General features: G+C 36.6%; 1 protein-coding gene across 2 annotated transcripts; it reads right to left on the bottom strand.

The window, feature by feature from the left end:
• Window positions 1-1,704: 1,704 nt before the first annotated feature.
• On the bottom strand, window positions 1,705-13,965 carry LOC114456475 (PWWP domain-containing DNA repair factor 3A-like). 2 transcript variants are annotated; one of them, XM_028438264.1, is made up of 14 exons: window positions 13,662-13,965; window positions 12,574-12,619; window positions 8,867-9,177; window positions 7,778-8,024; window positions 7,549-7,689; window positions 7,393-7,463; window positions 7,130-7,206; window positions 6,976-7,036; window positions 6,820-6,895; window positions 5,548-5,598; window positions 5,186-5,448; window positions 4,266-4,490; window positions 3,917-4,005; window positions 1,705-2,617 (listed from the first exon to the last, which is right to left on the bottom strand). In XM_028438264.1, exons 2-14 carry the CDS (start codon window positions 12,578-12,580, stop codon window positions 2,518-2,520), a joined length of 1,719 nt encoding a protein of 572 aa, XP_028294065.1. In that variant the 5' UTR covers window positions 12,581-12,619; window positions 13,662-13,965; the 3' UTR covers window positions 1,705-2,517. The 2 variants fall into 2 exon arrangements, with proteins under 2 accessions (XP_028294065.1, XP_028294058.1); XM_028438257.1 differs by lacking the exon at window positions 13,662-13,965 and adding an exon at window positions 13,024-13,277.
• Between the last annotated feature and the right edge of the window lie 1,145 nt (window positions 13,966-15,110).

The following is a 15,110-nucleotide window of genomic DNA, read 5'->3' as shown; positions in this document are numbered from 1 at the left end:
ACAAACCGAACTCCTAATGAGTATAATTCCCTTTACTAGCTCCCTCCAAAAAGTGCTCACAGTAAACAACTGGTTTATTGAGAAAAGCCGTTTGTATAATGTTATTGTAAAGAAAAACTATTTAGTTTTTAATTAAGGTATAGGGGGGAAATGTAAGTGCTTGATTAGGGCCAAATGATTCTAATAAAAGGCCTTGTAAGTAGTAGGCATTAGGTTAGTGGGATTTTTGATGTTGAAATATAAATAGCCAGCTGAATGTTTTTTATATTATGTGTATATAATAGTGTCAAAAAGAAAGTGAACAAGAGCACTCAGTGAGAGCAAACCTGAACCAAGAGCCAAATACATCCTCCTTGCCAGATATTCAGTTATCAGTGATCCTGGTCATGGTATAAAAATCATTCACACTTTAAAGGCTTGTAAGAAGTTTCTATTTCTATCAATTACGATATTAATTTTTGAAATTTGACAATGATGAGAGATAGGTATTTTCTGACATTGTCAGTACCCCCTCCAAAATATTATAAAAAATATATACACATAATGGACTTTTCAATGGTGATCTATCTTTGGTTAACATTTTGTCCAAATCTGTTAACTACTTTTGACTTATCTGCTTACAGTTTTGTTTTTTTTTTTGTCATAGTATTTTAGCTGAAATGCAACCTAGCTTAAGTCAAAATTTATTATCAGGACAATTTCAGTAATCGTCTAGTATTAGTCAACTAAATGACAATAATTTAGTGGACTAAACCGGTTACAGATATAGTTGACTAAAATATAAAGTTTTTGTTTATCAATAATTTATTATAAAGTATATTAGTTTTCCTTTTTTTATGATTTAATTATTGAACCCAAAATGGGATGGTATTAATGTTTGTAATACACAGAGACAGATTACATCAATACATAAGATCACATGAGCCATCTAATGTTCACACACAATCAGCTCACTTCCTATTGGATCACTTACCAGTTTGTCCCGCCTTCTACGCTACAAAAGTAGGTTTGATTGGATACCTTCAAAAATTTAACTTGTTCTGATTGGATTTAGTTTTTTTTTTTTTTTAACTTAGTCGTAGTCGCGTCACGAAAATATATATATATTTTTTTAAATTAAAAAAAAAAAAAACTGTAGCCGACAAAAAAAAAAAAATGTACTCACAAAATTAGTATTGTAACAAACTAAAAAAAAAAACACTGGTGAAAATATTACCTCCTTGGGTTAGGACGTAAATATACAGTTGTGATATGATGACACTGCACTATTCTGTGACCAAAGACATTTTGACAAGGCAGTATTTCAAATTTGAAGTTTGTCAAAAATCCTTCTTCTTAGAAAACTGTAGCGTAAGGAAGGAGATGTGTTTTAATTGGCGATTAAGGCAACATCTTTGCGTCAATAATAATAAAACACTGAGTTCCACCATAAGGGGTGGATCTGTGAAGTTTGCATGTTCTTCAAATGTTTGCATCAGTTTCCTTCAAGTGGAAAACATGTATGCGAGGTAAATAAAGCCCTTTTAGGTAGGCGTAGACAAATGATCACAATGTCATATTGTTGTGTTAATAGTTATCTCTACAATGAAATGATGACTTTGAAGATAAAAGATGAACAGATGGTTTAGAGACAGCACAGCAAAGACACAAAAATTAAAGCAATTATCTACACATCATATAATCACTGACAACAAGGACCAATTATTACATTTAACATTCTTTTTTTTATTAATATCAAATAGACACACGGCACATACTTTGTTTAGCGTGATTGAGAACAATGAAGTATGCAGATGCAAGTCAGCATCACCTCTAATTAGAATGTTGAATTGTTTTACTATAATAAAAAAGAGAAAAAATAAAATTAAAATAAAGAACCTTTTCACTTGTGCATAACCTGAAAAAAAAAGAAACCCTCTGGTTTGCTGTGCAACAACTATCATTGAAATGTTTTTTTTCTGTATTCATGGTTCCTCCTCATTAAAGATTGGGATGATGAAGCCTCTACATACACCACATGGTGATAAACATGCTTTATATTACTGTTAGAAACTCAAACCTAATATACTTGTCATTTGAGATTCAACAGGAGCCACTGCCGATATGTACAATTTCACCCACAATATTAATCTAATGATAGTGAAACACATGAAAGGAGATTTTTCCCCTTAACATAAGATTTTACGTGCGGTATGAAGAATGCTTATTTGTAAAAATGTTTACTTCTGCTCAGTTTTTAGGAACCCGGTAGAATTAAGTTTAGCAACAGTACAAACAAATCAAACCATCAGAACTCCTCATATTCTTTGTACCTTAACAAAAAAAACAAAAAAAAAAAACATACAAAACAAATGATTAAATGAACAGGTTTCTCTGCAAAATTCTCAACAGTCATTTCAGACTGAAGTGGCACCAAGGCTGTATTCACATAAAAACAACAGAAGTCTTTCAGAGAAAACAAACAAACCGAAACACAATTCATACAAAAAATATGATAAAAAGCAAATGATTTTCACATTAACTGATCAAGGTAGAGGATAAAGGATGTGGTGCTGTCGTCTGAAACTGGGATCTCAACCACAGCCTCTCAATCTCAGTGTCAAACTCCTGCCGTTCTCTGAAAAACAGTCACAGTCAATGATCACCTTCATTTTAAACTTTTAAAAATAGATTATACAGTCTGATACCTTATTACCTTAGAATCACTTTAGAATTGACCAATTAAATCTAATTAAATATTATAGGTAATTCTGTGGTTAAAAAATGCTCTGTTAGCTGTGTGGGATATTTAAAGAGGACCCAGGTGACAAAAATAAGGCAAACTTGTGCAGAGAATGTGCAAAACGTTCCTTACAAAAACAGAAGTAAAACATTTGAAGAATCCCCACAATTTAAAGCTGGCAGTTAAAATCAGAAACACTGCAGCAAACTTTAAAGAATCGTTAGAAAATATCTGACGGCATTCTACCTGTGATGACGACAACAGAAGATAGTGCAGAACATAACTGAAGTGAGGATATGAACAATATACTGTAGCAACAATGTTTAGGACAATAAGAAATATTTGTGTATGTGTATCAGGCGAGTACTCAGTCATGTGATTAGTGCATCCCTACAGAGCATTTTTAATCATCCACCATTTAGTAGTCACCTTACTGTAATTGAGTTGCTTTTATGGGTACTTGTACTTTTTTGAGTTACTTTGTGAATCAGTAATTTTACTTGTACTTACGTACGTTTTAAAAGAAGTAAAGTAATTAATTACATTCCTACATCCAACCATTACTGAGTAATTCTTTAAATGATCAATGGACAGACCAGACAACAGTCATATGTATCACATCATAGCTGACCAATCAGATTAAACGTAATGCACAGAGCCAAAATAACTGTACATTTTAACAAACCTTTTATTTTATACAGATGCCTTTGTTCCAATTGTGCAAGATTTGTTCTCTTCCTGTATAAGTTTCTACATGAGATATTTACTGTATGCAAGGGAACCGTGGCAAGATTTATTACCAAAAACAAACATGGGGGAGAAAGTAAATAGCAACTTTTACTTTGAGTACTATTTAATTGAGCTACTTTTTACTTGTTCTTGAGTATTTTATGTATGATTTGCTTATACTTGAGTAGGATATACGAGTACTCTTTACACCTAAAGGTTAGTTAAGCAGACGTGTGACTGGAGGGTTTCTGGTTGGAATCTGAGATGAGTGTTAGTAGATGAAATGTTTAATCTGCCATCATTCAGACCCTTAACCATGAACGCTCTCCAGGCACTGCAACGTGGCTGCCCACTGATCTATGGGGATGATTTATTATGGAGATTAAATTCCATTGATATGTGTAAAAAATAATGTGTATGTGACAATCAAGCTGCAGGGTAGTTCAGGTTGAAGTCATCGTTTACCTTTTACTTATCTGATGTCCTTTGAGGTATTTCTCTTCGGCCTTTTCCACCGACACATTCTCCACCCCAGCAATGGCATGGATAATAGCCTGGGCAGGAGACAGAATGTTTAGTCATGTCAGATATGGTCTAAAGCTGTGGTTCTCAACTCGTGGGGCGGGACCCTATAGTGAGTCGCAGGGATTTGCAATGACAAATAAGTCAAAATAACGACACAAAAAAAAGTTATATAAGAAAATCTTTTAAAGTCTCACTCACAATGATCTTACGATATATACTGCGCATCATAACTAAATGTAAAAATGTAGGTGGTTTGGGACCACACCCTAATAAAAAAGAAGCGTCTCACCTCAGGAAGGAGTACGTCAAGAACAAACTTGACCCGATCCAGAGGAAGAACCTTAGTTAACCTCGAGACTGCTGGGACAGCTTTGGCATGGAGCTCACAGAGGTAAGAGTAAACACTGTCCAACTGCTTGGAATCTTCTAGGTACGGGTTTATGACGCGTCGCCGATTATTGGAACTGTGATAGTAGCGCAGCCACCTGGACTTCTGCTGCCCATGGATCACAGCCTGAAATAAAAAAAACACATAAATAAACAAACATCAGGAGGGTTCAGCCATTTTTTGTCATAGTTTCAGTGTAACCTTTGTAGCAAACACCCATTACACTGACACTATTAGGTCTTAAAATGATTTTTTTCTCAAAATTGACTTTCATTGAATTCAGAAAAATATTCCATTACTGCTAAATCTAATCTGCATTGTTCATGCTAGAGCTGGGCGATTTGGACCAAAACTCATATTTTTTCTCAAAATAGCAATATATACAATATAAATCTTGATCATTTTAATTAAAATAAAGTCTTACCAGAAAGACAATTCAGGGTTAAATATCCCAATACAAAATGCCATACAGGCACATTTAGTAACAAACAGCTGCACAATATGTGTCACTTTTGGCTTTTTCTTCTCTAAGGGACAGCACGTGTGAGTGAGTTCTGTAGTGTGGCTTGTTTAGGGGAAGGTCTGGGTTAGGACACAATCAGCAGGTAACTGTGCTGTTCTAAGAACTAGAGAAAGCAACGACTCATAAAACTGGTATTTTGATACAGAATAAGCTTTGAAATGTGTATATCAATATAGGCAATATCGTCATTTTCTATATCGCCGAAATAGAAAACTCGATATTTCAACACATCGCCTGCATCATCGTGTCAATATAACAGGGCCTTTTTTAAACTTTTCAAACACAGAGCTAATCCTACCAGTAGTCGTTCCTCCACCATGCGTTGATTGATGATAAAATGCACCAGCTTCTCATTGGCGCGGTTGAGCGCAGCGTGAGTGCGGTCTGGCAGCAACCTTATTGAACTGCTGGAGTCTGTCACTTCCTGTTCAGTACAGCTTCCCTCTTCCTCCTCCTCCTCCTCCTCATCGTCATCATCCATGTTCTCCAGCAGGATGGCTTCACTGGCCATGGCGAGCCCCTCTGTGCCCTTCTGTGGATACGTCCTCCTCACTGGACGGCCTTGGGTAAATCCCAAAGAGGAACAATCAATAACACAACCAAACAAAGCCTCCAGTGCACTTGTATTTCCCCCAAACTTATATCATTGACAATACTCACTAATGTCATGGGCAAAGTATTCGATGAAGGAGCCAGAAAAAGAGCCGCATGCTGCAAAGACAAAACAGATGGAGAGCTCCTATTAGGGTTGGGGTCAATTATAAATATCGCGTAATTGATAATCAATTACAATTATGGCAAAGTTGTAATTGTAATTTCAAAGGACTGTTGCTGTCGTAAGAATAATTAAATTGTAATTGAGTTTAGAGAATTGGTAACACTTTACTTGAAGTTTTATACAGAAGGCTGACATTACTCTGTCATTAGCATGAATAAGGTGTCATGAAGGCAGTTATTAAGAGTTGTTCACATTTTTTGTGTCAGGTGGAGGGATCTAGCGAGGTTAGGGTAACGAACGACACTTAATGACAACCTTCATGGCACCTTATTCATGCTAATGACAAGTGTCATGTCATAATAATGACAGTGTCACGTCAGCCTTAATGCATAAAACTTCAAGTAAAGTGTTACCAGATAATTGATTTTTTAATTGTAATGACAGTTCTATAAAAATTGTCAAATATAATCTAACTCAAAACTGTGGAACCATCTTACAGTTCTACACATATGTAGTTAACAATGATTATAAAATGCTTCATATCAAGCTTTCCCACATTTGATCATTTAAAAAAATTTCAATCTATGGGTATGGTGACACAAAAAAAGGCTCAGACGCCCACACCAAAAATATTAAAACCTATATTTTAATTGATTAGGAAGCCTAATAAGGTAACCAATAGATAGGAAAGAAACTAGATGATAGATGTTTGTTACTAGTGTCCTTTACAGCTGATTTAGGCAAGAGTATCCAGCTGCAGCACCGGAACGGAAGCCCCTGACGGGACAACAAGCCTCTGGCTGGGCGGAAGTGCCTCTAACTATGCGACAAACCTCAAATTTAGCCGGGAAGTGGAGGCGGTAGTGGTTAGGGTTAGTAAAAACGTTAGGCAAGTGTAGCAAAGTTGCCAGAACAGTGAATAGGGTTACTGGTATTGTACGTCACTTCCGCACAGCCAGAGGCTTGTTGTCCCATCAGGGGCTTCCGCTGGATACTACTCGATTTAGGACCAGTTATCATAAGATATGCTAACAAAAAGCTAACACAAGAGGATAGTTAACTTTTATTAGGTTATTTATTTCAGGCTCAGTAATTGTGATTATTGTAATTAAACTTTAGTAATTGAGAACATAATTGTAATTGCCTTTCTGATGACAAAACATAATTGTAATTAGAAAAAATAGGTTTATATTTGCATTGACAGGAGGATTTACCAATGCGTATTCTGTAGTCATTGACCATTTCCAGACACCACGAAATAGCAGCAGCAAATTGCTCTTTGCCTTGGTTCTGTGAGAGGAAAAAACCCATAATGTTAAGTAATGGTTTACATCTTTTCAAATGCAGTAGAATATTTCAGCAGCTCTCACTATCAGCTCATCAGCTTCTTCACAGTCAAACGACTTCAAGGATTTAAGAGGCACAGCAAACCTGTAAAAAAAGATGTGTAATCATGTCATTGCCTGGAATAAACACAGAGATGAGACTTTAAAATGAGGAAATAATACACCTTTGAACACATACCCTTTCTTTTTCTCACATATTGAGTTATCAATAAAGAGGACAATGGCTTTTTTCTGCTTCTGGTTCACACTCTTTACCTGCAAGTGGAAAAACGCGCACGTGTAAATAGTAAACCAAGCTGTAGGGCTTTGTTCAAGAAAACAGTTAAACACACAATGGATTTTACAAATTCACATTGAACATCCGTCTCTTACTACTTACACTGTACAGTAGTCTTGTGCAACACACACACATATGCAAAAAATGTAATCCTATGTACTCACCAGTGCAGGCCAGTAAGGAAAACTCCTCAGTTTGTACCAAACAAATGCTCCCTGTGTAATGGAGGGTGGCTCTGAAAGGTGACACCAACATAGATTATTAAGAGCACAGACACGACTCAATCTGTGTGTAGCACTAGCAACAGCAGCATCGCTCACTTTTGTCCACTTGTAAGAAACTGCGCAGCTCTTCCTCCTCCTCACTCTCCTCCTCTTCCTCTTCCTGTTGGGAATAAGCGGGCAGTTTCTCTTCATACGGACTGAGCTCGATGGACAGGTCTGAAGACATTAAGGACTCTCCTTTCAGAATGAAGTGAACAGCAGGTGGTCACGTTAGTGGAAAATGTCTTATTTTCATTTTTTAACATAATGCAGAGAAAGGCACTACCTTGCCCTGCTGAATGCTGCTCATCCAGTTGGAATCTTGGTCTGGTACGCTTAGAGGATGGAGTCGTTCTAGAATTATTCAAAATGTTAGTCTCAGTTTTAGTCTTTCTGCCACGGGGCAGCTTGGCTGTAGGACTGCTTTTCTTGCTACTGATTTGCTCCTGGTCCTGAGGTGTCGTTTGTTTCACTTTTCTTGGAAGAACAGCACGACCCTTTTTACATCTTTTTCTAGAAACTTCCTCTAACGTCTGTAACCAAACAGAAACATACTCAGTCCACAGAAGTGTCCTGACTTGTATTATGAGACAGTTGACGGCAGGGTTGGGGTCAATTACATTTTTCCTTAACAATTACATCTTCAATTATACACGTTTGATTACAACTCAATTACACTGATGGCGACTGGCATTTTTTCCCAATTACAATTGTAATTGACTTTCAGGTAAAAATAATTGTAATTCTAATTCTCAATTATTAAATTCAAATACAATTAATCACGGTTACTGAGCCTTACATAAACAACCCCATGAAACTTAACCTTCCTCCTGTGTTAGCTTTATGTTAGCATCCCTTATGATAAGGAGTTGGTTTTGAGTCATGCCTTAAATCAGCTATAAAATACACTAAAAACATTATCTATCATGCTTCTTGTTCTTCATCTCTTGGTTACTTTTGTTAGGCTTCCTTATCCGTGAAAATATTGGTATTAATATTTTTGATGTGGGCTTCTGAGCCTTTTTTCTGTCAGTATAGCCACCGATTTACTTTTCATTTTTTTTAATGATAAAACGATCCTCAAAAGAACTGACCGGTGGTGGGAAAAGTAATAATAATGTCTAAGCCATAGAAATGTACAGGTAAATTAAATAGTAAATGACAGTTTTAATAGAATTTCCATGCCAATTACAAAGTCAAATAGCTGAACTTTCAATTACAATTACAACATCTGCAACATATTTTACCATTACAATTATAATCACGACATAATTCTAATTATTTATCGGTCACGAGATTACAATTATAATTGACTCCAACCCTGGTTGACAGCATGAAAAACATGACTTTCCTAATGACATTTTAGGAACTGCACCTTTTGCCGAGTGACAGCTCCACAGTATTCAGGTGTTATGGGATTAACTGGAAGCAATCTATTGGTGAGGACATCAGCAGATGCATCGTGGACTGGTGTGGAGGTCAGGCAAACCTCCAGTGCCTGTTTGCTCTGGCGCCGTGTTCTTTTTGGTGTTGTCGGCGGAGACATATCCACAGGGTGGTCATTAGGGAAATCACTGAGTGACGTGTCAGCTGCCTCCTGCGTGGCTGGCTGGGAAACACTGCTAGAAGAGATTTTCTTACTGGCTATCTTGTTTAACTTTCTTTTCCTTGTTTTACGAGTTCCACCTGTGAAAGTATAAGAATAAGACAGTTGGTGCAAAAGCATGACCACAACATCCTATGCTCAGAGTTTACTTTAATGCCCTCAGGGCACCGCTATATTGCGTCCTGTATGAAAACAAAAAGCTATGCTAAGTCCTTCATCCCTTTTGTCATCAGGCTGTTAAACTTCGGTGCTCGTCTCATGGACTGATATGGGGGTTGAAATTGTATTGTTTTTTTTATGCTAGTGGCTCATTCATACATGTTGAGAATGTAAACTTATAATGTAATCTATAATGTATTTTTTAGTTTCTTATTTAAATGCTCTCTTATTCACCGCTGCTCTTAAATGTGTATTACAGGAGTGTCAAACTCATCTTCGTTCAGGGGCCAAATACGGACCGGTTTGACCTCAAGTGTGGCGCAGATTATAGGTGGGAAAACAAGACATTTCATCATTAATGTGCACTAGTTTGCACTTCCACATTTAAACGATATGTAAAGTATACGTAAAGCAAAATCCAAGCAATAAATTACAGATATCAGTACCTGCAGGATCTTCACCTAAATTTACTTGATTTTGTGATTCATTTTTATTTAATTTCGGGAAATCTTGCAGGATTTTTGGAACAATTTAGAGTTTTCTGAACAATTTGCATGCAAAATTTATTGTAAAATTAATTTGAATTTGTGTATTTTGAGGGACTTTGATATCCATAACCAAATTAGATGGTTGTTTACGCATTTTCTGTCATTTTTTTTTTTTTTTTTTTTTTTAAACTTTCTTCTGCGCGCCAAATAGGATGCTCTAAAGCAGCGATTTTCAACTGGTGGGTCGGGACCCAAAAGTGGGTTGCGGACCTGTACTGGGTGGGTCGTGGACAGATGGTCAAAAATAAGTACCTCTCAAATTGGACTTGTCTTTTATTTTGAAAGAAACTTTTCTTTTCACAGACTTGCTGTGAAATGCATGTTACACAGGAAAATATATAGAATTATGTTTTAAAAAAGATTATTTTTGAAAAACTAAATTTGGTTGGTTGATTTATTAAAGAAAAAAAAAGAAAAAAGTGGGTTGCGATTTAATGACCGTGGCAAAATGTGGGTCCCAGGGTGAGACCAGTTGAGAACCCCTGCTCCAAAGGGCCAGAATTGGCCCCCGAGCCTTGAGTTTGACAGATGTGGTGTATTATAATCTGCCTGACCCTTGGGGCCTATGTTACAAAGTGAGATTACCTGTTATCGCGCGAACTTCCAGGATTGTGCTGGACTACGAAGCTCGCTAACGTCTTATGGAGCTAAATCACCATGGTTACTTGGGCTGAACGATTAACCTGGTCGGGAGTAGGTTTTGCTCTGGCTAAGATTTGAGCGAGTGCTAAAGTCCCACCTCCTAACCAATCAGATCTCTAAGAAAGCAGATTGTCCAATAAAAGGTGATGTGTGAACACATCACTGTGTGGATCTAATCTGACAGCTGACAGGAGAGAGAGAATATTTAGACATCAATGCAATCCTTTCATTTATTCATGACATCACTTAGGAAAAATATAGTTCTATTTCATCCCTGCTGACCGCTCTGGCAGTGCTTTAAGCACTGAATATTCCCCTTTGCACATGCGCAGTGCGAGCATGTATACCAACAATGTCGCCCGTGACCCCTGGATGACCCGGAGGAAGTTTATATCTTCAGGTATCCCTCCAGGGCATTTTCCTACAGAATCTTCTCGTGAGCACACAAGGATTCTGAGTGACAAAGAGCTCTGCCAGTCATTCGGGATTCATAGAACCATAGTTACATTCATAACTCTTCGATTTATATCTGGTGGCCTGATCTGTAGTCAGCTGATAAAGCCTGTGTCTTTGTATGCGCGGACGAGTGAAGTCATTAGTTAATTATTTCATTCATATGCTATAGTGAGGCTGAACTCATCAGCAGGAACATACAACAGACTGTGAAACAATGTGCTTTCATCCCAGTGTGTGTGATAAACAGGTCTACTTGTATAGAAAAACGTGTGTGCTATAATAAAATGAAACTGAGCGCTGTCCGTTTATCATCCAATGGATTAATATCATAAATGATTTCGTACTTTTATGCATTAACAGTGTCAGCAGCTTCCTGGCTGGGTTCTTTCATTCTGCCTTTTCGGTAACAACAGTGTTGTTTTTGGTCTGAATTATGGATTTTAATTATTCATAATATTAAACTTAAAGGACCCATGTTCAGCTAAATCAACTTTTCTGTGCTTTAAACATCATAAAAGTACTATTAGGGCTTCATACACATGCCCAAAGTGTTGTTTTCATTGATTCCCTCAATAGTTAGTTAAAGGATGATTTGCTCCTTTCTTACTGCAGGGTGAGCCCAAACACTTCGCTCCAATTTGATGACACGTTCCCACTTTGATGACAAATTTGATGCGGCACTGAGCTAGAGAAGCCACGCCTCCAGGAAGCTCTCTGCCGTGATTGACATGTAAACAGACACGCCCACGAAGGTGAGCATATCAGTGTCCTTCTCTCGGTGCTATGTATGTATTTTCTACAGTCTATGTATGTACCGGTGAATGCCCCGCCCCTACGCTCTGTCTCGTGTTGATAAAGCAGCATGAGCTTGGATACAGAGTGGGTGGGGCCGTCCTCTGGCCCTACATCACCGTGCGGGGAGGAGGAAGTCAGTGTCCCGTCTACAGACACGCCCACTCATGAATATACATAAGTAGGCCGCAAATCAGCCTGTTTGTGTAGAGTTGCTCAGAAAGTGACTTTTCAGAGGCTAAAACTCTGGAAAACAGGTAAGTTTGGGAAAATAAACCTCAAATACTATGTTTTTGGGGTTCTTAGAACAAATGGAGATGGGTGAAAAATAGCATGACATAGGACCTTTAAGCAACACAAGTGGATCAGATCTGAGCGAGTATAAAAGCTCCGCCTCCTGGTGTGCTGCACTAACACTGTTGCTCTTCACTGTCACCATGGATTTAAATTCATTATATTTGTTCAAGATGATGAGCTGTTCCTCCATTGTAAAGAAAGTCGCTCTGCCAGGTTCTTCATGGTTTGGTCAGATGCTGCAATCTCCACCCCTTTTATGTGAACACGCAGGTACTCAGGCTGACAACACTTGGCTTAAATTATCGTGTTGTGATCGACCTTAGTAGGACAGCTTCTCTCTGACAGGGAATATTTGGTTAGTTGAAGCCCGCTAACAGAAATAAATCCAGGATAGAATTATCAAGATTCATAGCATAGGCCCTAGATGTGTTGTTACTAAAAGGGTCACATAAGGATCAATGTGCCAATGAGCATCTCTGTCATGTCAGCACTTTTATTTATTATCTAAACGAAACAACAGAATATGAAAATCCTTTTAATTTGCAAACAAACCAAAATGGAAGAAAATGCAAATTACAATACCTTTCATTGTCGTTTGGGTTGATGCTGTCCAAAGAGTTTACAAGGGCTGAAACAAACAAAAAGAAAGAAAAATGTATTAAAATTAACAAATGGGTACAATGAGAGGCCTTAGTAATTCCATCAAGTTCCTTTATCTTCTTAATAATATGTTATGGTTTCATTTCGTGCAACCCACAGCTGTAGTTTACAGTCAAACAGCTTGTTGTCACAGATAAGGTTAAGTAAACATGTCAAAGGAGCTGTTATTATTATTATTCACCTATTCTTATTTACACAATATAACACAAACATATCAAACAACTCACAACCAGCACACGACAAGGACGGAACCATGTTACCGTCACAATCACGTCTACACAAAACCACTCCAAACACACACTGATAGTCTCTAAATATTCTCACAGTTGTTATTAGCAGCAAACTATAGTAGAAACACCCAGAGCGACTTACCAAAACATTCTTATCAGTTTCCCGTTTGAAGCATTACTTAGCTTTCGTGCAGAATTCAGGTATTATCGTGCGTTTGTAGGTCCAGCTTTACGTTGAAGAAAAGGCGCAATCGTTGTTCTGGAGAGATAGCAATACCATAGTTTACGCCATAGCCACTAGATTTTAGTTTTTACTTGCACTTTGTCGTTCAATATTTATTGATGCTTCCGCCCTCTAGCGATTTGGAGTGGAAGTTCTTCTTCTTCTTCTTCTTTCCAGAGAGAGTTGCAACAACGGAAGTTCAAAATAAACTCAAATAGTTCCGGAAGTGATTGGCGATTAATTCGAATCCATTAATTCCAAGTAACAAAAACTGGGATTTTAGGTAATTTGTCGTCAATAACGGCATTAATTTACAATATTCATACAGTACACTGTCATATGCACACATATACAGTACACCGTCATATGCGACTAATGTATTATTAATTAATTAATGACGAACATGTTAATGGTTTAGATACTTTGATGATAATAATTAAATATTATTAATAATAATAATAATAATAATAATAATAATAATAATAATAATAACAATAATAATAATAATAATAATAATAAAAATAATGATATCGAATATGATTATTTAAACATCTTACCGTTCAAAAGTGCATCACAAACTGGTACAACGGTCAACTGCTCACTTCCGGAACTATTGTGAAGCTCCATGGACCGTCATTGCTGTTTAAAAAAGAAAAAAAAAAACGAACCATTGGAGTAAACAAAGTTGTCGTTACTCTCTTTCTGGGCTGCGTCCCTCTTATCTCCTTTACTATCCACTGTTCTTTAACCCCCGGAAGTGTTTAAGTTGAGGAAAGGAGACGCAAAAAAGAAAGTGGAAGTGTGTCTGATCGTCTATGGTCATAACAAACGTGATCACCTTTTCCTAACTCCTTTCCTATCAACGGGGTTATGGAAAAGTGGATAAGAAAAAAAGGAGGGGCTATTCGGACGCGACTAGCATGTAAATAATAATAAAATTTTCACCAACAGTCCTACATTCCTAAAAAACTCGCATATGAATCTCATGATCTTACCCTCTATTGCTTTGTTTAACATTTCTCTCAAACTGAATGTTTCTTTGTTTCCTTCTGTTCTTTAAGCTCTTTCTCTTTTATACTTCCAGCATTCCATAAAAACACGTTTTTTTCCCCCCACACATCAAATTTTTACAAGTGCGTTAGTAAAAAAATAAATCTCTTCCTTTTATTTTATTGCTGAATTTTCCTTCCAGATGCTTCCAATTGTATTATTGATAACTGCTTTTGCTTCTGTTTATACCTAAGATTTGTTGTAAAGGTAGTGTAATTCCTCTATCATGAACCTTATCATTTTAGCTAAATGGCATATTCATAAATGTTGATACACGAAACAGAAAACACTACTTTCTATCTCTAAAAATGAAGTCAAATAATTTATATAAAAACCATCAAACACTTCACTAGTATGAAAGCCAATTAAACTTTTGATTTATGTTTTTATTTTTTATTACTCTAAAGCTTTGCGTCATGTTTCTCTCCCCCGGTGGTTGTTTTTGCACTATTTGTACTGTGTCATTTTGTATTTTTCAATAAAGAATTATACAAAAAGAATAAATACAAGAATAAAGAAAAAATATTGTACGAACAATATCACTATATTGTTTGTACAACATTGTTCATACAGTACAAGTATATTATTAACTTTGTACAATATAATTATATTGCTCGTACAATATATTAATCCAAAATATATTTTCCACTGTGGCAGCTTTACACTTCCATTATCAAGCAAAGTTTTAAATGTATTTACTTTTTAATTTGTTTACTTATCCTATTATTTTCAAAGATCTGTGAAATGTTACCACTACTTCTTGCAGCATTTTCACACCTTCACTTTCCTCAAATAGGTTGTCTTCATTCCAAAATGTGTTTATAGAATTAGTCAGAGAAAAAAAAAAGACCATACTTGATCACAATTGAAACAGATAACAATGTAAAGTCTATTTTGAAAGTTCATTACACAGAAGTCATTACAGTTTCAAAGAGAAAATAAATAAAAAGGCAAAT

This window comes from Gouania willdenowi, chromosome 3, assembly GCF_900634775.1.
Source record: "Gouania willdenowi chromosome 3, fGouWil2.1, whole genome shotgun sequence".
Taxonomy (NCBI): Eukaryota; Metazoa; Chordata; class Actinopteri; order Blenniiformes; family Gobiesocidae; genus Gouania; species Gouania willdenowi.
The sequence above is the reverse complement of the archived record's forward strand: the minus strand, read 5'-3'. Positions and strand labels throughout refer to the sequence as shown.